This window comes from Acromyrmex echinatior, chromosome 19, assembly GCF_024713525.1.
Source record: "Acromyrmex echinatior isolate Ae372 chromosome 19, ASM2471352v2, whole genome shotgun sequence".
Lineage (NCBI taxonomy): Eukaryota > Metazoa > Arthropoda > Insecta > Hymenoptera > Formicidae > Acromyrmex > Acromyrmex echinatior.
In genome coordinates, this window is record NC_141870.1 from 2,669,982 (window position 1) to 2,697,019 (window position 27,038).

A 27,038-nucleotide genomic window follows, 5' to 3' on the forward strand; every position below is an offset into this window, starting at 1 on the left:
TAAAAGTCGCATTAAAATTTTATTACTTTTCAGCTGGAAAATTAAGATTACTAGTACTCTGATCGTAATTTAAAAAAGAGATGAGTTTGCTACACAAAATAAATATTTTTAAAGTCAATGAATTTTCAGATTAAGGTAATTATTTGATAGAAATTCATGTTTCATTAATGAAGCGTATGTAAGGCAGTTAAATTGGAGCTTAATTGCATACGTCAAAAGTGACATCTTAATTACAAGTTTGATCACGCATCTTTGTCATGATCTTCCATAAATGTCATATGAAAGACGTAAAGCTTGAAATCCTCAGAGGAAAAATATAATAGAAGAAAAATAATTTTCAACAATTTTAATACTTAATTTAACTTATGCAATATATCAAATTTCCAGTATATGTTCAGGTTTTTTGTGATTAGTACACAAAAATAATTTTACGGATTTTTCGCGATCGCAGGATGAGTGATTTAATCTATGGACCTTGATAGATTACACGAAGCCAAATATCCAGATCTATATTCTGAAAATAACTTGCCATAATGTACTATAACGAATTTTGTTAACTATAATATTATTCACGTGTCAAGTGAGTTGAAGGAACTCTGCTTTTTTCCCATAAAAGAAAGTAAAAATTAAGATTCTCTGTTTAAATACGTAAATTTTTTATTTATTAAAATTAAATATCTCGATCAAGAGTTTCTAAAGATCTCTTTTATACGATATTAAAACTCTCTGTCTTTTATACATTTCCAGATAACAAATCCCGTTTTTATTATACATTCTTTTACACACATTTTGATTCAAATTTTTCGTGCGTTCTTTCTAAATCTTGAATTATTTTGCGACGCCACGGTATTAAAGGCTGAAGCTTTCTCTTGTACAAAGCGAGAAGTTGAGCTGCAAGCATCACCGAAATTACGTGGACCACCGCCCGTATTCTTCCAGTATCTTGCGTAATAAATCCGCGTCGGCCGGACCGCAGCGGATCCGGCAGCGTCGTTAGAGTCGGAGTCGCGGTTGGAAGAGGCCGCTGCCGCTGCTGGCGGTCGACCGCCTCGAAATGTTGATGCTAAATAAAACTCCTAGCTGCTTGGGCCGATGCCATACGCTCTAATTTCCGCGAAAGCACGACCGGCTGTGGACGTGGTGGCCCGGGGTCTGCCACGTCGAAGGGCGATCAGCGCGACGGATCACCGATAGATTTTACGAATTCTTCGTGATAGCGAAACAGGAAGTGGAGAACTCGAAGAAGGTGGAGAAGCCGCAGGTAAAAAGACACGTAGCCGTTCATTTTGAACGATTTTTTGAAAAGGAAAATCACTCTTACCCGTCAAGCAATAAGCATCAACGACAGACAGTGGGTCGAACTTTACGAACAACGTCCAGTCCTCACCTCTTCCATGTAAAGGCTGCTCTGTCATGGCTATCGCCCTTCTGGGCAAGTGCGTCGCGCTGCTAGCTCTCATCGTGCTGCTCTACGCCACCTGCTATGGCTTCCGGATACGTGACGTTGTGCCGCAGACGCACCATCCGACCGTCTGCGTCTCGACGCACGGCAGAATCTGTCCAACGGACAAAACGGTGACGACCGAAGGACCAATCTCGATCCGGAAATGGCACGAGGGCACGGTGCCGCGGACCATCGCTGGTGACCGGAAACCACCTGCCGAACTAACGTCAGACATCAGAACGGGGAGAATTCGAATGGAGAAGATCACTGAACATCCGAGAGACAGGGATGTGACTAGACTTCCGAGAAGTTCCAGGATAGAAAGTGACGATATAGATGACGACGAAGAGGAGGAAGAGGCAGTTGTAGAAGTGGAAAGCGTGGAGGAGGATGAGGAATCGGTGGGGGATTCCGCAAGAGATCAGGTGGATGAAAAGACAAATGATGAAGAAGAAGAAGAAGTATCTGAAGAAGAGCTATCAGATCAGGATGCTAAAGATAAGGAAAAGAAAGTAAAAAAAAAGTTTTCTACTGATGATAAGAGTGAAGATAATGATGATGAAGACGAAGAAGATGATGATGAAGATGAAGATGAAGATGAAGATGAAGATGATGATGAAGATGAAGATGACGATAAAAATGATTATACAAAATCTTTCAAAAAAGATTCAAAGAAACAAATGAAAGAAATTAAAACCACAAAGATTGTTAAATCAATAAAATATGCTAAAAGTAAAACTGATGATGACGACAAGGAAGAGGAAGATGATAAAAAAGAAAAAAAAGCAGCTAAGACAGATCAACAAAAAGTAATAGAATTACTTAAAAAGAAATTTAGTGCACCACATAAAAAAGGAGACAAAGACGAAGACGAAGACGAAGATGAAGATGAAGATGAAGAATCTGATGTAAAAGAAACCACTCCAGCGCCTAAAAAATTAGAAAAAGTGAGACTCGCTGATAAAGATAAAACAAGGACAACTATTTTACAAAGCAAACGCAATGTGGAAAAATCAAAACAAGATGATAAAAAGCCACCCGATGTCGCGAAATCAGCGATAAAAACAGAGAGCGTGAAAAAGACGACCGAAAGCACGAAGAAAATTGAATCAGTCGAAAGTACGAAAGAATCCATCGACAGCACGAAGAAATCAGTCGAAAGTGCCAAGAAATTAACTGAAAGTACGAAAAAAGTTGAATCAGTTAAGGCTACTCCTAAGCCTAAGGCTGAGGTGCTTGAAACTGCAATGAAGGTAGACGAAAAATCGAAGATACGAGTGAAATCGGAAACTTCAATACCTGCACCGAAAATTAAGGAGCAAGCGAAACAACCGGAGAAGATGGATGTCAAAAAAGTAACAGCGAAACCAACTTCGAAACCGTCGAAGGAAGTTTCGCAAGCGGAGAGTGAGTATTATGTAAAAACGGTTCGATACGAAAAGCGAGTTTATCCAACAATGTTTAGTGTTGCCACATGAATAGGCATTGCATTGGTAGTAGTATCTTAAATAATAATATCTAAAAGATATAATATCTAACGGCCGTGTAATCTTTTATTCGCTTTAAGCTTCTCTTGCGCGTAGAAATTCCGCATTGTTTCTTTCTGAATGGCTTTGAGGAGAAATTAAACGATTTTTTTCTTTAAATACAATTTTTTTGGAAAATGATCTATTGAAATTGAAGATGATATTTAAGTAATAATTAAATAATGGGCGATTGTATGAGAGCCGTAATAACGCGGTAATTCGTGCGTTATAATTTACAATTTATATTCTTAACTTCCTTATATTTATTTACAAAATGGACGTTTAAGCTTCATTCGAGCCATCATTAGCAATGTCCAGGCAATGAAATTCATTAATTGATAGCCGCAATAGAATCAGTTCCAGAATGCAGCAGAAGGAGCCTTTCAATTACATACTTGAAGAGTTTAATTGTCAATTAGCTGTTAAATTAAATAAGCGCCACTAAAAACTATGAATGCATGTTAGACATAATGTATGGATTCACAAAAGTAATGTATAATTATAAATTAAAATATTATCGACTGAACCAAGTACAGAAAAATAATACAAGATTTTGGGACTAACTCTATCGCGGCTACTCTTTGCATCAATTAATGAATTTCACTACTTAGACATCGCTGCAGATAAAGGTTCGAATAAAGCCAAAATGTCTGTTGCGTGAATCAATATAAGGAAATTAAAAATATAAATTGTAAATTGTAATACAAGCAGTATTATTGCTTTCAATCATCCGTTATTTAATTATTACTTATTGTTTTAGCTTAAGAACAATTTTTATCTTTTTGTTTTTCAGCTGTATTCCTATTTTTAAATAAAACAAATAAAAAAATAAATAAATTATAGACACTGAATCCACGAAAAAATTTCGCGATTCATTATATGTAATCAGACGATATTTTTCAGAGCAAGAAACGAAGCTGAAAACGAAGGTACATACAGATGCTATTACATTGTCCGAAGTGAATGATGCAATTCTGCGTGTGCCGACTTTCGTGCCAAATTTTACGAACGTTGAAAATTCGGAATGTCAGCAACATGGCAAGATATTTCTGCGACAATTGAGAGGTTACAAGTTGTGGGCGCTCCAAAGTGAGTGAGTCGATTGACCAAAATAACCATTCATTCTATTTTCATCCAAAAAGTAAAGTTATTTGGAAATACGATAATGTCTCTGTTAAGATTACTCCAACTAAAAGACGTCCAGGGCTAAAAAATGTTTCCAAAAAGGATATGTAGGCATTGTTATTGAATTGTTAAAATTCTTTAATCGAAGTTTCCGATTTGTACAACCTGAATGTTCCGATCTTGAAAAATTGCATCAGTTTCATGAACCAAAAATCGATCTTGTTTGCAGTGTTAGATTCGAGCGCAAAGATTCCGTCAGGCTTGTTACGAGGAAACGTGAATCAGCTCGGGGATTACGATCAATGTTTGGGTGTGCTGGCGCATGTTAAAGTGGACGAAAAGACGATAAGAATTCAAGGGAAATATTGCTTGGCAACTGTGGATCTGCATGCAACCCATTCAGATATGAGGCTGCCAGTCCATTTAATGCAGGCCCGCGCTTTTATACGAGGGAATATGCACGACGTAAGAGAAATGTTGCCAAAATTATATTAAATTAATATGAAAATTTTTGTATTGTCTGTACTTTGTATGAAGGTTAAAGAAGATAGATAGGTAATAGAAATCTAAAAAAATTAATTGTTTTTTTTTGTATCCGTTTTACAATAAATTTAAGTAGAAAGTTTTAAAATAATCTTTAAATTCAAATTGAAAAAAAAATTAAACTTAAACGTAATTAACGTAATTACGTAAGTCGTATCTTTGAATTAGTAACTTTCCAACAATCTAATGTTTCAGCCAGGTCATTTCCTGCCAAAATTCACTTCATTTAATTGGGCGCTGTGTCTACCTGCGGCGTGTTCCGCTAAGGACGCTGAATATGCGTTAGAAAGTACCTTAAAGGATTACAATGGAACTGTTGGAATTAAATTTACGGTGAACGTCGATCCTAATATGTGTTACGTCAAGCAAAAGTCTCAGACCTATTCGAAAGAAACGATCGGTGTTTTGTGCGTATCTCTTTATTATATCACGAAATAACGCAATTGATAAATGCATGTTATTAATTTATTTTGTAGGTATTTTTACGCTATGATTATTTGTCTCGTTATTATAGCGACTGTGAGGGATTACTTCGTGGAGACGCGAGGGAAAGGTATGTGAATCTCGATAAATGAATCTTTTACAAAACTGAAATTCGCTGGAATATTTCAATACAGCTGCGATTATGGCACAATGCACGCATCTCCTTCGCAGGAAATTATTCTGAGAGGATAATCATGTCATTTTCCTTACGAAGGACGATTAAAGCCTTATTGAAGGAAGCGACGGATGCTGCGGATATTACGTGTATCTACGGAATAAGAACGTTGGCTATGATCGTTCTTTATGTTGGCCATCAGCTTATGACAATTCCCCGAATACCGTTTAGCAACCGCATTTCTTTTACCGAGGTAAAATCGTTAAATAGAGTCTTCATAATAGAATGTCCCGTCACATCGCTTCATTAATTCTTTACTTAAATAGATCGCCAACAGTCCAGCAAGCTCTATTCTGCGAGTGGCGTTAGTTTACACGGACACGTTTCTGCTGCTAAGCGGTGTTCTCACCGCTTACAATATGGCGAAGGAACTGAAGACTCGTGGTGAAATTCGCTGGTTTTGCCGTTTCGTTGCCAGATTTATCAGGTATTTTAATCCCAATGAGAAAGGAGTCCTTAATAATTGTTTCAGATCAAATGTAAAAAAAAAAAAAATTTATTGGCTGCATTCGGCATAGAAAAACAACTCAGTGAACGCTCAGTGATTCTTTATTACGATTAATTTCTACAATTTATATTCAGCAAAGAACTAAAGACAAGAATCGATCATATTAAAAAATCAGAGCGTTCACTGAACTATTTTTTCTGCTGAAGCCATTGATTGTTCCGTCACTGGTATGCTCTTCAGACTTTCACCGGCGTTGCTCGCGGTGGTCTTCTGGTACGCGTTCGTGATGGAACACATCGGCTCGGGTCCACAATGGAACAGCGTCGTCATGGCGAACGCAGAGCTTTGCAAATACAACGCGTGGACAACTCTATTATATGTGCAAAATTTTTTTCCGTTTGAGGAGATGGTGAGTAGATGGTCCAGCGACGAATTGAAAAATATTTATATATTGTATCTACATCGATCTTTTACAGTGCGCCTCGCACACGCATCAGTTGGCCTTGGATATGCAACTGTCGCTCTTGGCGCCTATCCTAGTCTTTTTCTTACAATACAAACTTATCATCGGTATGCTCTTGATGGCCTTTCTCATCTTGTTATCTGCTACTCTTCGTTATATAGCGACAATAAATAATTATCTGTCTATCGTCATTTATCACGGAATTTCGTGAGTACATCTTAGGCTCCTTCTTGAATCTCTCTATATCGCATGTGAAAATTTACTTTCTAAAATTTGTGAAATGGAATCTACTCTAAAGAGAGAAATCTTACTCTTAAAAATTGATAATTGTGAGTCTTTTCCAACATTTTTCAATGCTGGTTCAATTGCCACTCTTTGTTACTCTTTAGAACTAGATTTCATTCCAAAGATTTTCTAAAATAAAATATATACACAACGTATACTATAAGATTTCGTATGAAATATTTTTCGAGAATAGAATATCTTACGTGGGAGCGAATAATGCAGACTGATGGTGTTTTTGATTGCAGATTAAAGCGCCTTTACAAGACTGCTAATTTAACTTATGTATTGCCGCTGCATAGAACAACGCCATACGTCTTCGGTGTCGGCCTCGGTGTGTTGTTGCATTACACCGGAAAGAACGTCAGGATTCACAGGGTATTCTCCCCTCACGTAATCATAATCGCGCGTGATCGTAGCACCGTCCTAATTTCAGGTGTTAGTGATCTTGGGTTGGTTGATCGCGATAACCTTGGGCTCATGGTCGTTATTTTCACCCTGGCGTCAGGCCAAACGCGACTACGTGTACGACGCTGAAGAGGCTACTCACTATGCAGTAATCGGGCCGGTGCTTTGGGCCGCGGCTCTATGCTGGTCAATATTTGCCTGCTTTACTGGACACGGAGGTCCGTTGTAACGCTGCGGTAACAACAATCAAATAGGCGTGTAAATAGACAGGAGCACTAACGCAATAATCATTCATTTCGTAGGCAGTGTTAATAGATTTCTCTCCAGCTATTGGTTCATGATCTTCAGCAGGATATCGTACGCTGTGTATCTAACGCAATTCGCAGTATTTTTTTACAATGTTGGGACCACGAGATTCTCCACGGAATTTCAACTTCATAGAGCAGTAAGTCATGTAGACGAAGTGAGAATATCTTTAAGCATTGTTTTGAAACAGTGAATTTATTAAGCTTACATTTTCATCACATATTTAGCGCTAAATGTAACTGTTTTGATTATCGTCTTGATGTGGTCATCTATCAATTTCTGTATAAAATATCTCTCAAAAGGAGAATCTCGTTATACATACATGACTAGAAAAATAATTCAAACGCAAGTTTCAGAATCAGATAGCCGCATTTAAGATTATTTGAGGTACGATAGAGAATATATGAATACATTATTCTTACGTTTGCAGATTGATCTTCTGGAAGTAGCGATAGTGATAGCCGCGTCAATTGTTTTGACGTTACTTTTTGATCTTCCGATGCAGGAGGTAAAGAGCGTCATAATGGAAAGCACGGATGTGGCGCTCGAAGTTTCCGAAGAAAAAAAGACATTCGTGAGCGAGGATAAAAAGGCCGAAACCGCGATCGAGCAAGCAAACGTTTTCGAGAACGATGAAGTCACATCCACCGGGTGGGATCGACAGAAGGATATAGCGCACGACACGGAAGAGGAAATAGACGTACCGACACTGAAGAAAATGAATGGAAAGCGATTGTCATTCATCGATCGTGATTCCGAAGAGATATCAAATAAAGACCGAGTCAAGCAAGCGTCTAAAAAACCACTCAAAGAAACGGAGAGCTACACGGATCGTAAGATAGGCATGAACAGACAGAGATATGCAACGGATGACTCTGAAGAAGAAGCTGTCGAATTTCTCAGAAATCAACGACAGCATGACGAGGCTGTAGCTCAGCGCAATAGACGTTCGTTATCCAGAACCAAAGAAAACAAGAGATTAAAGGAGAGTGAAAGTGAAGAAGAACGCAGAAAAAAGATCGACGATGATTCAAGACAATTTAAGAGATCTGAATCTAGAGGAAGAACGTCGACCAAGGCGGATGATTATCGTTCTTGGGAGTTCGTCGGAAAGGAAGGTTCAACTAGAGAACAACACGAATCGAAACCACCCCTCGTAAGATCGGCGAGAAGAAGGTTCTCTTCTGAGAGTGAGGAGGAGCCATCAGCTCAAGAAAGAACAAAACCGGTACGCGTTTCAAGTTCTGAAACAAAAACGAGTGATGAGGAGGAATGGGAACACGAATTAAGGATACGTAAGAAACAGTTTATGGAGAAATTGGCTACTCAACAGCGCGAATCATTGGTTGAGGAGAGCGAGATCAGCGCGGAACCGTTGAAACGTAGATCCTCTGCGGAAGGCAGGATAGCCTTATTAAGAGAGGATATTTCGGGTGAGGATAACATGGACTCGTGGACCGTCAGCGTTGGCCCACGGATTGCGCTTCTTGGGTCTTCTCAGGAACCAAGTGAGCCCGAGGAGGACGGTATGTACTTGCGACGTAGAGAATACCGTGAACAGGGACCACCATCGAGAGAAGAAAGCCTAAGCGAGGAAGAAAGCAGTCAGGATACTTCGAGAAGACAATCCTACACTAGCGATAGTCAGAAAACGTCTCTGGAAGAGGAAGACAACGTTAACAACTATAACTTTATCTTGACTAAAGGAAGCAAAAGAGAATCCCTACAAGATCTATCGCAACTGTCGCAAGAGGATTTGGCGAGTGCCGGATGGAACGTCGTAAAGAAAGAAGGCGATCTTTCCGTCAAACCAACTGGTTTATTCAAACGAGAATCCATTGTAAAGAGCCAGGCGAGTGAGGAAGATCCCGAATACCTCTTGCCAGAAAGGCCCAAGCTGGTCCAGCAAGAACGGGAACATCCGTTCAAGAAAGCCTGGCAGATGCAGAAGTCTCGATCGGAGGAGGAAGGCTCTTCGGCGTATATTATGAAAGATTCCAAGGAGCAGCAATCCGAAACTAAGGCGAAGGAACTGTCGATCAAACGCGAGCTCAGTGGTGCGCAGTCCGAGGATAGCGAGTCGTTCGCTGACGACGAATCAGTCGAAGTCACCGTGATGCTGCGAGGTAGAAGTACTGACACGGAAGATACAAGAACCAATTCAACGAGATCCGGGACGGATGAAACGGATTCGATCTCGACAGAGTGCAGTAGAGCTATGCGCGAGAGAGACCACAGGCAGAGCTCGAAATCTGAGACCGATGAAGATTCCGCGAAATTTAATTGGCCTGATGAGGAAGAGGAGGAAGCGCCAGAAAGTGAGATCTACAGAACTGGCCACAGAGGGAAGTCTGAGGAAGTGGACTGGGATTGGGAGCGAGAGGAAACTTGACGAAAATGACTTTAGACGATTGTATAGAGTGACTATATCCTACCTTCAAATTCGGTTGAAGGCAAAGACGAAGGGAAACGATGGTTATATCGCTCGAAGGATGCACGATTTACAAGAGCAAAGATGAAGAAATAATCAAAATTTATACGTTAATCGTTATATAAGTTAATAAATTATAATGAAAATATTCTATATACGTCAGACAATTGTACTCTTAATTTTTGTACGATACGCAAAAATTCAAAAAGTCCTGACTAGCTATATTACATAATTTCAATTTAAATAAATTAAATACCATCACTGATGGCGGTATCAAATTCGCTTACCTCTATATATCACCACTTATAGGCTGCACAAAAGTCTGGAATCGCAATTAATTTGATTTAAATGATGACGTTTCATGGATCTTTTACGTGTATGTTTTTCGCATGAAACGCGAAGGGATGCATTAGCAGGTTAAAGAGAAGAAACGGCCTCAGCTGATACACTTTACGAGACAAAATCTCGTAAAGAGCTCGTGCGCGAGCGCATAATGTTCACCGTTCGCTCGGGTTGGTAGGCGATCCTCGGCCGGACACGTTATCCACGTGAGGTGATCTACGCTCGCGTTTATGGCGCTACGGGGATTACTTCCGTTCACCATACCTACGGATCTGCGGGTGGCGGCCGCCGCTCACGGCGGCGGCGGTTTTCATTGCTTTCACCCGACCGCCGCCGTGGCGGCGGTGGTTTGCCTCGTTTATGCCTGTCACACAGGACATGAAGGTAAACGAAGGCTTTATACCCTCTCGCGTAAACATATCCCCCGTAGTCCCGTACCATGCACCGCATAAACTGATGAAAAGATCGGCGCGTTGCCGATCATATTTCATGCTTACGATCTGATCGCTTTATTTATGCCGCGGCTACATTGAGACTAATTACCAGTTTTCCTATCGGCCAACAACGTCGCGCCATGCTTGTCCGACACGCTTGACCGTGACATCTCGCACAATTACTTAGCCCTTTGTTTAGCGCGTTATTAAAGTGTCGGTACTGCTTTTCTGTGGCACACCCTGTTTCGTGAGTGTCCGTGAACGTTGCCAGCCGTAAACAGATTATCCAACTAGATGATTTTCATGTCTCTTTAATGTCAACGTTTACATAGTAAATTTGGAATTGCGTAGTTAAACATTTTTGTCTACAATTTTTTTTAATATAATACTTATGGATTATTTGACGTCAATTTATTTTTCTGATATGGATATAGAGTATAGAGTTATTAATACTCGTTTATCTATATAAATGTATGTAAAACAATTACGTGGGACTGTTTTAATTTCATCGTCCTCACGGAGGACAATAATAATTTGATTTATTTAAAAATATTTTACGATATAAAATGAGATCGCGGACGTTATTACGCGTCGGAATCCTCACGTAAAATATATACGAATATCCGGAGACTTCGACGAGTGCTTCTGGTTCCCGCGCTTTCTCGGGTATGAAGCCGCAAAATTGCATAGTCAACGTGATCCCGGACGTCCGAGGAATCCGAAACGGTTGAAGCGCGAACGGTACGACCTGCCACGGATCACTTCGTACCAATTTGGACTACGATGCCCTGCGAGATCGTGGCCGCGAGCGAAAGCCTTGGAACGGAACCCTTGAAATTCTAGGCTTCAAGATCTTGGGATCAGCATGGGTCTTCATAAGCCAGGAATTCGATAGCGGTTCCGAATCGCGGTCTGTTTCGCATCCTTGACGTCTCCATCGAACGCGGATCTTTGCTAAGAATGAATTTTCTTAGTAAGCCTCAAATTATAATCCTTTTACGAGCTTATCTGTATGTCTTCATTTCGAAATTTTAAAATTATCAAAAATAATGAGAGCAGAATAATAAAAAAATTCTATATAAAAAGATTTTGAAATATAAAAATTAAATACTAATCATCACAAAAATCGCATTATAATGTTTAGCCACTTTTAGACGTTAAAATATATTTTCTAACGAAATTTCCGCAATAAATCTAGAAACTATAACAATTTCTTTAATTCTAATTATATCTTTGCAATTAATAACGGTAATAGAACAAAAATTTTTGTTTATATGTGAAATAAAGTTATAAAGTTATAAATTTATAACTGTTCTGTTCTAAAGTAACGAGGAAAAAAACCAAAATTGTTCTCGTAATATCTCGTCTCTCGGTCCTCGTCTCAATTCGCAATACGATCGATCCACATGCCGATATCGCGATTCAGCGTTGATGAAGGCGGTGGTGACGCGTCGTGCGGGACAAAGAAGCGACGTGGAAGTTGAAGAAGTAACAAAAGAGGGAATACAATAGAAAATATTCGTCCAAGCCCGCCTGTTATTGCCTCGCACGTACCACGCGACGTACGTGTCGGTACGTTCTTATTTACTTTATCGAAAGAAGGCGAGTCGCACGCGGGCGCCTCTGATGTGTTACGATTTCCACGTTCTTCTCCTCGGTCGTTCCCCAGACTCCACAACCGTGTTCCAACCCTTTTCCTCCATCCCTTTCTCCCTGCCACCACTTCCCTCGTAGACCGAAGCGCGGCCCTTCCTCGTCTCTTCGGAAATGCGCGCGCCGGACGTGATCTCTCCGCGCGCATCGTCTCGTTAGTATGGCTGCTTATCCGCTTTTCTCGTTCTCCGAGAGCGTAACGTGAATGCGCGTTTCTCCTCTATTGTCATTGATTTCGGCCCGGTCCATGTGCGGCGTGTGCACACGCGTTACACACGACAGCGACGCGTGTCCACACGAGCGCACACCCTGTACACTCCAACGACGGAGTCCGCGCAACCCTCTATCCTGTGAGACGTGCCCCGACTGTTGAAGATTCTCTCTCTCTCTCTCTCTCTCTCTCTCTCTCTCTCTCTCCCTTCCTCCCTCCCTTGATTTTCAAGATCCGATTCTGCTCTCCCCAATGTGCATCATCCGGGATGCCGTCGCGTAACGCCGCCTCCCGCGAGGTATGCACTTCTCTTGCGATGCTGAACGCTCGAAGAACACCTCGCCAACGTAAATACCACGAAATCAAAGTACAACTCCCCAGCAGTCTCGTTGCTCCAGTTGTTACACCTACTCCTTTCGTGGAAAATTTGAAGTTCATCCAAGTTGTCGCAAATAAAATGTTTGTCATTTTGTGACAAATATGTATAAAATAATCGAAGCAGTGGATATGCTAAGCTTAAAAAATGTATGTCTCGTTAAACTTTATTAGTAAAAGAAGAAGACGATTTTTTATTTAATCATATTTACACAAAACGATTTTGCCGAATTATCTAAAAAGTTAGCTGGATCTAAAAATAATTAAGTCAAAATAATTATGTAAAAATTTCAAATGATGAGCGATATTGCAAAAAATTTGGACATTTTAGCAATTAGTTCGAATGTTCTACTAATTATTTTAAATGGTTCAACAAAATTATTTTCAGGTTTATATATGTAATTAAATTGTTAGTTATTTCAGCAAAGCCATTCTTTCCGTGTAAGAGGGAGAAATAAATAAATGGCTGTGTTCAGCAGAAAAAAATAGCTTTGCAACTGTTGTGAGATTCTTTAATACGATTGACTCTTGCCCTTAATTCCTCTAAATGTCAAACGTATTAAAGAATCTTACAATAGTCGCAAAACTGCTTTTTTTGCTGAATGCAACCAATGACAACTCCAAGTCACGTTCTGTTATGCTAGCAGCTAGAAAATCACAGCGTGATTATTTTTTAAAAAAATTGGAAAAATCTAGTTACAACTACTATGATTATCTAGCGAATCTGATTGTTCTAATGAGATCATCTATACGATTGCGGGCACAATTATTTTTTTTCTTTGCCAATTATGTGTGATTAGCGTAGTATCGTAAACAGGTTCATGCGGCGCGATGTGGCGTAAAGGAGAGAGCGAATCCCGAATAACAAGAACTCTCGAGTGATGCTCGAAGGCGAGGCGAAACGTCTAGCGCCACGAAGACATTTGCATACTTGGGTATTCATGCAGGGGAAGCTTTCGTCGGCACATTACAGGATCCGGGATTGTTGCACGTGAATACGCGACACTGTCTGGGGAAGCGGCTGCGAGAACAGCAAAGAGCCGGCGGGAGAGACATTGTTAATGCGAGTAGGTGTGCACGGCCGGAGTATTTACGACTTGCGATCGCCGGGTATTTGATGTAAGTAAATTGTGAGATTGCGTCTTGCGACGCAATCGGAGCGTCATTTAATGTTTCGCGGAGCCGAGCGGCGCTTTCGCTGAATATATATTTTTTCAGCGCCCGGATACGAGACTTCAAATTTAATTGAATGTTGTCTTTAATTATCGACTGATCGTTGTTACCTGATAATATCTCCTCGATGCCTTAATTCAGGCCCACTGAACTGTAATACAACGTACACAATCTTTACTATTCGTGCGAGAGGGAGAGAGAAAGAGAGAGGGGGGGAGGAGAGATGCTATTTCAAAATATAACTTACAAAAATAATTTTAAATACTATAAATTTTTTAAATAGTATTAAAATAATAATATTACTAATAATATTAATATTTAAATAATCGATATTCTTTTAACATTCATTTAAATGGATCAAGTCTTTCATTGCAGGGCTTATCTTCTTCTGTCCTTATCTGCAGTCTAATCAAAAATTCTTTTCGAAAAGAGTTTTTTTCTGAAGCAATAATTTCAAGCCTTCAACAGTGCTTTCATTTTTTCAACGTAAATTATTTCTGACTATATCTGCATAAATTTCAAACGATAATCAACGCATCAAGGATAGAGTTTCTATTTGCTGTCTCTGTTTAAGCTACACTTTAGCCAGGCTACATAGGCTGCGTTCCATTTAACGCTCACAATGCTCGTGAGAATCATTTCATCCTATTATTTATCAAATGTTAAACAAGAACAAGCGATGTTTGCGAGCGTTGCAAGCGTTAAATGGAATGCAGCCATAGACTGAATGCGTGTTTAAGTTGTATTATTCAAAGTACCCAAGCTTCTAATTTTTTCTCGAGATTCACGAAAAGTCATTTTCAAACTGCACAACTATTACTAACTGATTCGTCATCATGCTCGACGAAGTTAGGTATCCTTTTTTTTCCACGTTTCGCAAAGATAGAAAAGTTTCGCCTGTCTCTTTACGGAATCATCGTCGTCTTCGTGCCACCGAGCCGAATAATTGCTTCGATTATTTACAAGATTTCCTCGTGGCAGATTAAAGCGATACCACTTCCGCCTTTCCCATGACGCCATTTCCCCTCCCTCTCTTTTGAGAAAGCTCCCTCTTCCTTTTTCCTGCACCTTCCTTCGTTGTGTGCCTTCCTATAAAGCCTAATCCGATCACGATGAAACGAGGTGTCCGTTCGAGTGTAATTCCGCGATAATGGATATTGCTATTCAAAGTATCTCTCGCATTAAATGACAAGTCTGATCGCGACTTTGCCAACGATAAGAAGGATCTCGTGGATGTGACGCGGTTATGTTGTACGTGAAAAAAAGATTTAGCCAATTTCGCTTTTAATTTAATTAAACGGCTCACAGTGAGAGCCAGTCACCCTCCGAACCCGAGAAAAAATATACACACGGATTCGATTTATTGTCGTTGAAGTTTCTTCATCCTCATTGATTATGGAATAGAAATTGGAATCGGATAATGCTTGGAACATAATAAGGATAAATAGATAGACATAGATAGATTGACACGTTTGCCAATTTAATTAAGAACGTCTAGAATAAAAGATTTTTGCACTCTAACTACCGCGCTTAATTCTTATATATCCGTTCCATAAATGTAATTAATTAAATTAATTTTAAGTTTGAAGAGTCTAAAATTATTTAGTTTTAATTTTAAATAGATAGAGTAAATTTGAATGTACCATATAAAACATGAAAAGCATAAAAAAACAGAAAGATTTGAAAATATGTAAGTAACGAGACAATTCTTCTCGATTAAATTTCGTCGTAGGGCTCCTTTACTCGCCAAGAAACATTTAATTGTACAGCTCAATGGTATTGTTGCAAGAGATACTCGTTTAATTTATTTACGTTTATCCTTATTACGTTCTGAGCGCTACCCGATTCCAATTGCCTTTCTATTCTATAATCAATAAGGATAAGGAAGCTCCCTCGTTCAACAGCAATAAATCGGATCCGTGTGTAATTTCTCAGGGTCTACGAGCGCCCAATGAGAGGCCCTTCATATTGAATTATGAATGCGTCAAGCGCGTGATGGGAAGGCGACATGATGAGCTGATGATGTCAATGGAACGAACGGGGGAGACTCGCGCTTGCATGGAGCGTGCCGCAACCGATACCGCATCGTAGGTATTATAAGTTCAGTCGAATCCTTCGTGGGAATGAACGGCTTGCGCCCGCGAGACTCACCTTTGCATTACTACTAGCTCGTCCCAAGCGTAATCTCTAAGCTCCTAAAAGGTACTCGCCCCTTTCAGCTCCGATCCGCTCCCATCGCTGCTCCCTTACAGAGTATACTGCCTATACTTTCTCTCTTCCTCTCAACATCGACCTCGAACTTGGCGTTATCGAGGAAGGCCCGGAAAGATAAGATAAGATGCCTTCCGTGGAAAAACCCAAGTTTTTCGAATCATATTGGGAATGACTTACAACTTTTGTTCTTCTTCGCTTGCGTAGAAAAAAAAAACAGAGTTACATCTCAAGCAAGTCGAATAATATATGGAATATAATCTTCCTAATTTAAATTTCATAGCCAGACTACACAGAATATATTGAGAGCTTTATTATTTAATGATATTAAAATACAGGATAGGAATCAATTTAGATATAATTTAGAATATAATTTATATAGTAAAGCCTCAGATGAAAAAACTTATTTTACACTTTACACTTATACAAGGAATCATACTGTGTCTCGATGTATTGTAGGTCTTTATCCTGTATTGTAAGTCACTACTTATTTTCGTTATGTACAAAAATATCTTCCCTGGTATCGAAGAAACGATAGGAATGCAATGATAAATTATCTTTGACAATAGAGGAGACTAAAGTGTTTTGATGACGTGCCTGAAATAAATCTAAGAATGATGACTTTCAAATGTCTCAGTTGAAAGCTCGTCAAATCAATATTTAATCATTCGTGATGCGCCTCGTAAAAGAGGCTGTACCTTACAGTTTTTTTTCAACAGCATGTTATTTACATAATCGCCACCGGATGATTTTGCATTACAGCGTGAATAATTATGTTCGTTCTGTATCTCCCTAGTAAAATGCGCTTGTATTTTATTCTTAGCTTTCATATATATTTTTACATAAAAGATTTTAGTAAACCGATTTTAGTAAAGTGTCTAAAAATTTAGCTAGATACAAATCTGAAATAATTTTGTTGGGCTATCAAAATAATTATGTAGACAGCTGGTTGTCAAGAGTGTCTGCAGTCTTACTCGTCATGCTTCAATTTCCTACATAATTATTTTGCAGTGACATATTTAAAGTTTCTTTTATTTTGCTATGCAGGTTACGCTACAACTTTTCTTATTAATAATAAAATGTAAAGATACATATGTTTGCTTATTACTATTATAATTAATGTCTGACGTTTTGATTACAAAAAAATTGTTATATGTTTATTTTTATGCGATACTTCTTATAGTACCCAGCACATAGGACGATGTATTCCTAGTTAGTTCTTATATTTAAGTTCTGTCTTGAGGTCCACGAATAAATCAGATGGTTACATTAGCGACTTAAGACATTACTTAAAACGATCTTAAAATAAGAATCAACTGTGAATATCAGTCATAGTGTGATAAGACAAGTACGTGACAAATCGGTATAGAATAGCACAGAAGGGTTAGTTCTTCATATTCCTATCCTCTTCCTTCTAACTTAAATTTGTAATATAAACAAGTATCGATAAAATTTCAATCGCCACTGCACAACTCGCACCTGCTCCTTCGGTTTGCATTTACGCAAAGATACGAACGCAGTAACCGCGCATTCGCGCGTAAGTATGCACGCAGTTTCTGCGTGTGTTCACGTGTACGTGTGGTCGCATTTTATCACATAAGCAAAAGGGCCGTGTCAGCTACTATCAATAATTGCGCGATCGGCGCGCAATCAAACGCGCTCGGCGATGCACATTGAATAATATTCGTATCGCATCAAACGGCGAGCCATTCGCGGATACGCGGCAAAATTTTCAAGCAAATAATGGCCGATTGCGTAAAGCAATTTCGCGGCTCATTGCTATTGAAACGTACGCCCATCTCACTCTCCTCCTCCTCTCCTCCCTTCCGCCGCCGACGAAACGGACGTGCCAGCAGGAACGAACAATTTTTCCGACGAATATTTTAAATATCGCAGTCGGAAAAATTGTGAAACGAGAACTCGTGGAGAGCAGGATTATTCGCGGCGTTTCATCGTGAAATTAAATTTGAATTTGCGCCGGAATCAGCGAATTACTTCGATGCTTCGCAACCACAGTGTATGCTCATCAATAAATATCTGCTAATTCGTTACACGAATAACATTATCACAATTTATAAAAGATGATTATGAATCATTGTTATATGTCATACGAAAAGGTAACGTTTTTCAACTGCGAAAAATCAGTGGTTTTACTGCAATAGGGAAAAAGTAGAAATTTTACTGTGGAGGCAACTAAAAAAAAAGAGAAAGCAACATTAAAAAAAAAACAAGAGTCACGTTTTGCGAGTCATACGGATGTTTCTGCGCAATTCTGTTGCAATTCGAATATATTGATTTATTTAGTTCGCTATTTGTTGATTGTGTTATCGAGGATTCTCTATTTCATTACAAGAGCGTAACATTCATCTTATCGCGTGAGTGCGGTTGCGAGAAAATATGTGCTCGAAACGCAATCTCAGGCACAACATGTATGAAAATCTCATTTTTTTTATCATTTTATTTATACTTCAAAGTGTCATTCTATCTATTACATAACTATATTATCCTTATGTTGCGCACTTGCATTATTTTCATCTTTTTTCAATGAAAGTTCCTGCTGATTTGATATATTTGATACATGATTATCTTGATAATACGTGGTGTCCAACTGGACACCATGTATTATCAAGATAATCATGTATCAAATCTGGCTGGTAAATTTAAAAATTATTCTAGAACATTCCTGATAAAAATGATGATTTATCCATCGATTAATTTTCATCGATTCGCATAATATTGTGCTTTTTATTCAAGTTAAGACTCTATATGACAAATGAATTAAATTGCTAACAATATTATTTATTGCTTTATAAATAATATTAAATAAATATCAACACAAATGATTTTTCTACTACGTACTATTTTAAATTCAAGTTTTCTATTAATAACTTATTGCATCTTTAAGGGAGGGCTTACACACAATCATAATTTTTATTTTTATTATTTCTTTCTTTTTTCATAATCTAATTTTTAAAGAATGAAAGAATGATGAATTCCAGACCAGCTCTGAAATTTCAGGGATTTTCTAGAATGCATTATAAATTCCAGTATAATTTCAGGATCCAACGATATTTACCGCTAGATATCAGGTAAATACAAAAATGATTATCCCAAATATAATTGCCATTATATTTTGTCATTATAGCTATTTTCAAAAGAATCTCACAAATTAAATTTAAAAAATTAAGTTAAATTAAACATTAAAAACTGAATTAAATATTTTTATACAATAAGTATACCTCTATGCAATAAGTATAAATTTATGCATATATTTTTCTTATCATTTATTTTAACTTGACGTGACAAAAAAGTTGCCAGCGAAATTTTAATTTCAATCTTAATCATTATAATTATCTATAATTTTAATTCGATTGGAGTACAATTATCGCATTCAAAATACGAATTGAATTTGAAATGAATAAAATACATCATACATTTGAAATAAATTTTGACACCTCTGAATCTAAAAGGCTATATCTTCATCGAACATTTACTTAATAAATTACAATATTTCTATTATGTTAATGCAAGAAAATATGCAGTAGGTGAGTGTAGTGAAAACTCATAGTGTGCAACAGGTTGATATATCGCGTATATTGATTATATAAACGCACAAAATTTCATTTAATATTCCGTTATAGATAAGATGATTAAACTATACAATACAAAAAAACGTTTTTGCGAAAAATATAGAAAGACTTTAAGAAAAATTCAAGAGAATTTGTAAAATGAATAAAGTAAATAAAATAAAGAAAATTTCAGATCATCAAAAAAAGAAATAATTTTGTAATATATTATATAATGATGTGATAAGATTTTTTATCTACATTTTATCTCATAGCTTTCTTTATTCATTGTAACTAACGTAAGTAAGGAATTTAATATCTTGCATAATGTAAGCACGCCTTCACACAAATTTTCTATGATGTGAAGCGGATAAAGGCTATGTAGATAACTAAATTTTAAACATAGCTCGAGATACGTGTCCTAATAAAGAACCACGCTTTAGTATTTTCACATAAAGTATTTTTATAACGCTTTTATATAACTCTTTGTACACAGCAAATACATTACCTACACATGTCTCGAGAGTTTATACATTTCCCTAAGCCATTCATGGGTTCATTTTACGAAATTAACTTTTCCACGTATATAAATAAATTTAATAAATCTCTTTAAAAGGTAACCGTTACAAAAGAAAGTTAAAAGAAGCTTTTAAAGTTACTCTATTACTCTGGTTAAACCAACTATAGTTAAAGCTGCTTTCAAAAAAAGATCCTAGAAATTAAATTTACAAAATTAAATATTAAAAATTAAAAAACTAAATTAAATATTCAAAATTAAATCAAACCTTTATACCATAAATATAAAAATTTATACGTATATCCTCATCATTTATTTTAACTTGACGGAAAAAAGTTGTCAATGAAATTCTAGTTTCAATGTAAATTACATTTCTGTACAATTCTAATTCAATTGGAATTATAATTATCGTATTCAAAATACAAATCGGATTTGAAATGAATCAAACACGCCACACACTTTTCGAAATAAATTTCGACACATCCTTTCAGAATGTAGCGTTTCGCGCAACCACTGCAATGATCGCGCTTCCGGTAGTCTCTTTGGCATCTCATTGCTGTACGCATACAGGTTGCATCGGCAGGCGAGCGTTACTATTATCATAGGTAGCACGAAGCATCGTTGGCCTAATTGGCGTTGGTTGGCCGAACGTTTTGCATTCGGTATAGCTGCGCAGTTGCGCGCGGCCACGCGTGATTTCCCTGTGCACGACTGTCTGCACGCATCACAAACTCCGAAAGGGTGCTCTTTCACTGGGCTACCGCCACCAGCCGGGATGGGGTCACCATATCGGATGGACGATGGGTGGGCGGCGGGAGATAGCGACGCCGCTACCACGGCTGGAGGGGGTGAGGCACGATAGTACGATGGCAGAAGGGTAGCGACCCGGGCACATTGCGGCTATTCCAAAACAAACATACGACTTGGACAGGTCGAATCGTTTCCTGGTTGGAAGCTTGCCTGAAAATCGGCTACGTGGCTCGTATGCGGAAGGCGCGAGTTATTGTTGGCGTTTCGGTTGATTGGTGCCGATCGACTGGTACCTCATGAATTTCGTCTCGCTTTTATACGATCGTCGAGGTACGATTGCAGCAGGGTAAACCGTAGATTTTGGGATTTTGTAATTCCGGCACTCTGGCAAATATAGCTGAAGTTATATATTTCGAGTAAAAATTACGGTTGAAAATAAAGAAGGGACTTTACGAAAGGAAAATTTTTAAAAGAAATTTTTAGCAACAAAAATACTTGCTCGTACTCGAATGATGCGATCGACAAATACTACAAAGACGGCAGATTCGGAAGCGACAGAAGTGGCACGCGTGCCGAAAACGCTGGCGACAACTTGATGTAGATACATAAACACGCAGAATACGCTTGCAGGATGATCGTCGAAATTAGATCCGATGACGGAAGTGGCTGGCCGATTAGTCGGTTTAGGAAACGCCGCGGGGAACGCTGGACGACGGGATATGTTCGGAATGTTCAGTCGGACTCCCCGATTTCGGCAGAGGGAGGTTCTTCACCTTGCTCTGCGGAGGAGATAGCACGAGTATTATCGGGAAACTAATTAAACTGGAGTGTAAGAAATTAAACTAAAAGAAAGCAACTCGCGCGGGCAATGAGAAGAAATCCGTTCTTCCTACGAGTAACCACCAATCGAGTTGGCTAGGTGCTCAACCTGAATACGTCATACCTACGTACTTTACTTATCTTGCATCGCGTTAGATTGGAGGTTGGTTTATTGGGAGGAGGAGGGGGGGGGGTGGGGACCTCGATGGAGGTGGCCTTACCAAGCCACCCTTTACTCTTCGCTGCTTGGTTGCTGACGTCGCCACCGCCACCGCCGGAGGCCGGAAAGTAATTAGGCTGGAAGCGAGAGATGTGGCGGATATTGTACCGTGGTAGCTGTTTCCCTACTTGCCCGGTGTGCCGGCAGGATGGCTATATAGTCATTGTTGTCTAACTTAAATGAACCGCATAATAATATCGTTAGAGGCGTTTCGGTATCGCCGACGTTCGGGGCTTCTTCATGGCCTTCAGGACATCATGGTCCGAGCTCGATGCACTTCCGGCTTATAATCGTGCAATTCGAGCCGTGCTTGCAATATTCGAAGCATCGCCAGTGTACAACGTTTAAGCAATGTCAACAAAATGTTGAGAATGCGGTAGAAGTAGCAATCGCTTTTCGGTCTATATTATCGGATGGGCTTTATTTGACGAGAATTCTACACTCTAAAAAATATCGGTATGAATTTAACATCATGCGGTCTATTTAATTTCATCGTGGTGTTAATATTAACACTATTATGGTGTAGATTTAAAATCAATGATGTTATGGTAAATCCACAATATTGTTTACACTCAATAATTCAATTTTTAGTCATTCAATAATTTCGTGACAACATCAAAGATCTCGTGTTTTGTGCCTGATTATATATCCTATTTTCTTTTACAATATTCAAATGGAAATTAACGAATGATAAATGCAAATATAAAATATATATAATATGGGAAAACATATCGAGAGAGGAAGGTTGAGCACAAAGAACTCACGATAAAAGAGTGCGAAGAGAGATAGATTCTCAAGAAGAGGACATTCGCGACGTTATCGAGGACGGTCTCGAGAGTGGAAATTAAACGGGACTCGGCAAGAGCAGATGAAACAATTTTTCGACGAGCGGGTGCTTGATGCGAGGGAGGGATAACAGGGGTGAGAGAGGACAAGTCGGGAGGAGCGAGAAAGCGAGTGGGTGGGATTTCAGAGGGGGATAGTCGCTATCTCGACTTATTTTCACGGATCGGATTTCTTCGGACTGGGGGTAACGGTATCAGCGGTTTTCACGTCCCGCGGCAATTACATTAAAAGTTTCTGTAAGGGGCGCGAGAATTGAGTAGGAAGACGAGGGCAAAGAGAGAAAATGGGAGGAGCGCGGTAGGTGGAGGACGACGACCGGTCGTGAGAGAAGAGAGGAATATTCGACGTGGAGCGAAGGAGCAGTCCATTTCGCATAGAGGTCGGAGAAGAAAGAGAGATGGAGGTAGATCGAGCGGAGAGAGAATAAGAAATGGCCGGGACGCTCGCTAACGATCCACGAAGGTTTTTATCTCGTCATTCCTTAACGGTCGCCGCTGTTATTTAGTGCCTCGTCATTATAACCCCGACCGCCTCGCATTTCGCCACTCCAGTCCTTCTTCCACCCCCATTCAACTTGCCATACCGCGGCGTTGAGTCACCCCTTCTTGCTCTCACTATTAATTGTCCATTCACCCTCGTCGAAGTCAGCGCGCTCCCTTTTTTTTTTTAATTCTGTCGTCGCGCGTTCGCGCGAAACCGAGGGAGGATAAATTCGATATCGTGAAGAATCGCGAGATGAAAATCTTGGATTTCGCCCGAATTCGGTACCTGACGCTAATTATTATTCAGTGAAAACAATGGATAGAAACAGCGTCTTGACGCCCTTTTCAATTCTCACAATCAGTGGAAGGAGAGTGCATTTTTCGCCATGAATATTCAAGTTATATTAGATATAATGAGAAGTAAAATTACTTAATAGTGATTATTGCCAATTACATATACACATATATATATATATATATATATATATAAAATTCCAGTACAAAAAAAAGAAAAGTAATCGAGAAGCGTTGAAAAAAGCAATAATTCATAATCAATCAATTTTTTTTATGAAGTAAATATCTCATTTTTTTATCACAATCGACAAATCTTTGGCTCTTCTGTAAAAAATTCTCAGTGAATAAACATTTCGTATTTGTATTAGAAAGATTCAAGTTCTTGTTAAAATTTTATGTTGAATTTTTGACATATTCAAGTGTTAATTTAACATAATATGATTATGTTATTTAAATAATATGTATATATATATAATTTTTTGTTAAATTCATATTCAACATTTCATATTAAATTTTTTAACAGTATTTTAAAAGTTTCTAATACGTTTCAAATGAAATTCTATGACAATTAAACGTATTCTATAAATATTTTGAGTGAAATCTCTTCAAAAGGAAAATTCTGTCACTCTTTTTCAAGAGTACTTTTACTTTTTAAAAGTGAGATTTCACTCTTTTAAAGTGAGATTTTATTTTTCTTTTGGAGTGAGATTCACTCTAAAGAATTTAAAAAATAAGAAGATAAGGAATTTATATTGTACGAATATTAGTTCGCACAATTCGGTAACAAAGTCTGTCTGGCCATTCCAATCGAAAGAGATCCCTAAGTAGGGATAAAATGTCTGGGACAGCTTCCGCGACGAGTTCACGTTAATTCAAGTAGTAGCCGGGACATTTTAATCAAGCCGATACCGCGAGGCAAGGGTTCTACTTTGTATTTACATATCAAAATTATTGGTGCTTTTCGAGCAGGATTATCGTCTGTGACTACCGGATCCGGAACAAAAGCAGAACTCGTCGAGGATCGTCGTGCAATTCTCCGATGTACGAAATGTTCCCGAGAAATATCCCGGTTGTTGGCCGATATCGGCGAGGCGAGTGGAAAAGTCGTCGTCAAAGAAAGCGATCTTCACGTTTCCGCTATGCCTTACTCTACGAGCGGCTTTAATTACTTGGTCCACGCTACTTTTTGCCCGTTAAATACGTTTCTCTCCCCGTCAAGCGTATCTCTAGCACCGAAGCACGGCACAAGATTGTCGGTCAACAGGGTGCTAACATTTTGATTATAAATTTCGCGTTCTAGCTTTGTCGCGTAAATCCTTGATTTCGTATTTCGAAGATCGACAGAAGATGGAAAAAAAGATGCGTAGCGCGAGCACACATTAAAGAACGACGGTAAAAACCTCCGTCTGACCTTACTACTTCTTTTCTACTTATTTTGCACTTTTCTACGATTCGCAGCATGAATCCACTCCCTGAATCCGCGTTGCATTGTCACGTGACTTTTTCTTCCGTCGTACCAGCCTTCTTCCTCTTTTCCGGACCGATTAATAGAACGGACGGGAGGTGGTAATATCGTGAGGATATGAAAAATGCATTCCTTGCGGTGTAGTCGATGGCGGCACCGCTGCTGGGAAGGGGCCAAACTTTCGAGACTTCGGTTTCAGAATATAGCACTCCCATGGAATGAGGGTGGTGTTGGCGGTTGCCGGGGGGGTTGCCGGCACAGGAAAGAGTCGGCGGGACGGGCAGGAGTGGCGGCGACCGACAGGGGGATGGAACGAAGACTGTACCGTGCGGTACGACACGTCTCGTTCTTCCTCATAATAATATTTAATCCGATCCATTGTACGGTACAGCAGTTCGCTCTTACCCCAACCTACGAAATCCTTCAAGGTTCTCTATCCGATGAAAGTATCCGCGGTGCGGTGGATTTCATCCCTCTTGCTAATACTTGGACGTTTGCGACGCCTCGAGTCGCATGCATTTCGCATTTTCCAGCGCATTTCGTAATTTTTTCCCGATGTATATATCGCGATTCAGTGATTTAAACTGGAAGGGGAATAAATACCATAGGAAGAACGATTTTGTTTTCAAAGTATTTAAAACTTTAACTAAATATATCAGTAGATCTGAAAATAATTTTGGATCATCAAAGTAATTATGCAGGCAACTCAAGCACAATGAGAAATACTGCAAAAGTTTTGACATTTTATCAACTAGTTGGAGCGTTCTATATAATTATTTTGATAGTCCAATAAAATTATTTTCAGATCTGTATTGAGCTAAATTTTAGATACTTCAGCAAAACCGTTGTTTTATATGTATAAATTTAAAAATAATTTTGTTGGTGTATTGAAATAATTATAAGACTCAAGCTGATTGTAAGAATGCCAAAAACTTTTTGTAATATTACTCATCATGCTTGAGATTGCTACATAATTACTTTGACTTTGATTTATCCGATAAAATTATTTTCAAATTTGTATCTAGCTAAATTTTTAGATACTTCAACAAAACCGTTCTTTCCATGCACTTGCTTGTATTAATGCGTGTAAACACAAACAACTCGCGTTTGTAATTGAATTCTGTCCAATATTTGTCAAGATTTGTGGACATTCATCAGATTTACAATGATAATCTCTTTTTTGCTGAAAATACGGATTTATACAATATATGAATTTTCTGTATGATGTTTCTATAAACATTATACGCGGAAATATGTCTGTTTAAAAAATTAATATATTATATAATGGAATTTTGAAAAAAGAGGAATTATTTCGGTTAGCTCTTTTCAAAGAGCAAATAATTTTTTTATTCTTTTGGAACAATTTGGCAGGAGGCCAAATGGAGAAAGCAACCATGCGATATTTCTAAAATGTCTGGCGTTCGCTCTTGAAAATATTTCGAGACAGGCTCTCGGTGTAGCCGAGATATCGTTTCAGACTTCAGAGCCGAATACGTGAACCGGAAGCAGGGTGTCGCTTTACGGACCGGCGATTTCGCTTTGCTTGCTGCCTGTTGAATTCTCTGCCAATTATGCACTGTTTGTAATACGTATTTGGCCTGCGTCTTTGCCTCTTGTAGATGCGGAATATATACCGACGAAGTTGCGGTGGCGAAAGTTAGAATAACGCATCAGGCACATTCATTTTAATTGCAATTATCTTCGCGCGGGAAGACGCAATGCGCGCATCTGCATGAATAATGTTCTCCAGGTTTGTGCACTTGTGAAAAAGTAATACAGATCTATTTTCGTGAAATTAAACACGAGAGAGAGATAGAGAGAGAGAGAGAGAGAGAGAGAAATATTGAATATAAAAGAACGCGCCCTGCACTGAGAGAGTTACTTTCGTTCGATCTCGATCCAATTTGGTTCACGGAAGCTCCACCTCCCGCGGACTTACGAGTAATAAATAACGATTTCAAACGTCAACCAGGAATTCGCCGCGGCCAAATTGATACCATAGATCAAGCTATGGAAAAATGGCTTTGGCGTACCAGACTGACTTTC

General features: G+C 38.8%; 2 protein-coding genes across 9 annotated transcripts in view; one reads left to right on the forward strand and one right to left on the reverse strand.

The window, feature by feature from the left end:
* Pi3K68D (phosphatidylinositol-4-phosphate 3-kinase catalytic subunit Pi3K68D) overlaps positions 1–27,038 on the reverse strand; it is a 238,671-nt gene that overhangs the window by 25,884 nt on the left and 185,749 nt on the right. The gene's annotated exons all lie outside the window — the stretch shown is intronic.
* LOC105147821 (uncharacterized) lies at positions 1,039–9,899 on the forward strand. Its single transcript, XM_011059091.2, has 13 exons — positions 1,039–2,851; positions 3,874–4,059; positions 4,325–4,560; positions 4,834–5,045; positions 5,115–5,191; positions 5,293–5,489; positions 5,563–5,723; positions 5,985–6,153; positions 6,221–6,414; positions 6,738–6,867; positions 6,926–7,115; positions 7,200–7,342; positions 7,634–9,899. The coding sequence occupies exons 1-13, from the start codon at positions 1,414–1,416 to the stop codon at positions 9,593–9,595; spliced, it is 5,295 nt and encodes a 1,764-aa protein (XP_011057393.1). The 5' UTR covers positions 1,039–1,413; the 3' UTR covers positions 9,596–9,899.

Coding starts and splice junctions, on each gene's coding strand:
- LOC105147821 (XM_011059091.2), top strand. CDS start 1,414: ATGGCTATCGCCCTTCTGGGCAAGTGCGTCGCGCTGCTAGCTCTCATC. Junction 4,060..4,324: donor CAAGTTGTGGGCGCTCCAAA/GTGAGTGAGTCG, acceptor TCTTGTTTGCAG/TGTTAGATTCGAGCGCAAAG. Junction 5,046..5,114: donor AAAGAAACGATCGGTGTTTT/GTGCGTATCTCT, acceptor TTTATTTTGTAG/GTATTTTTACGCTATGATTA.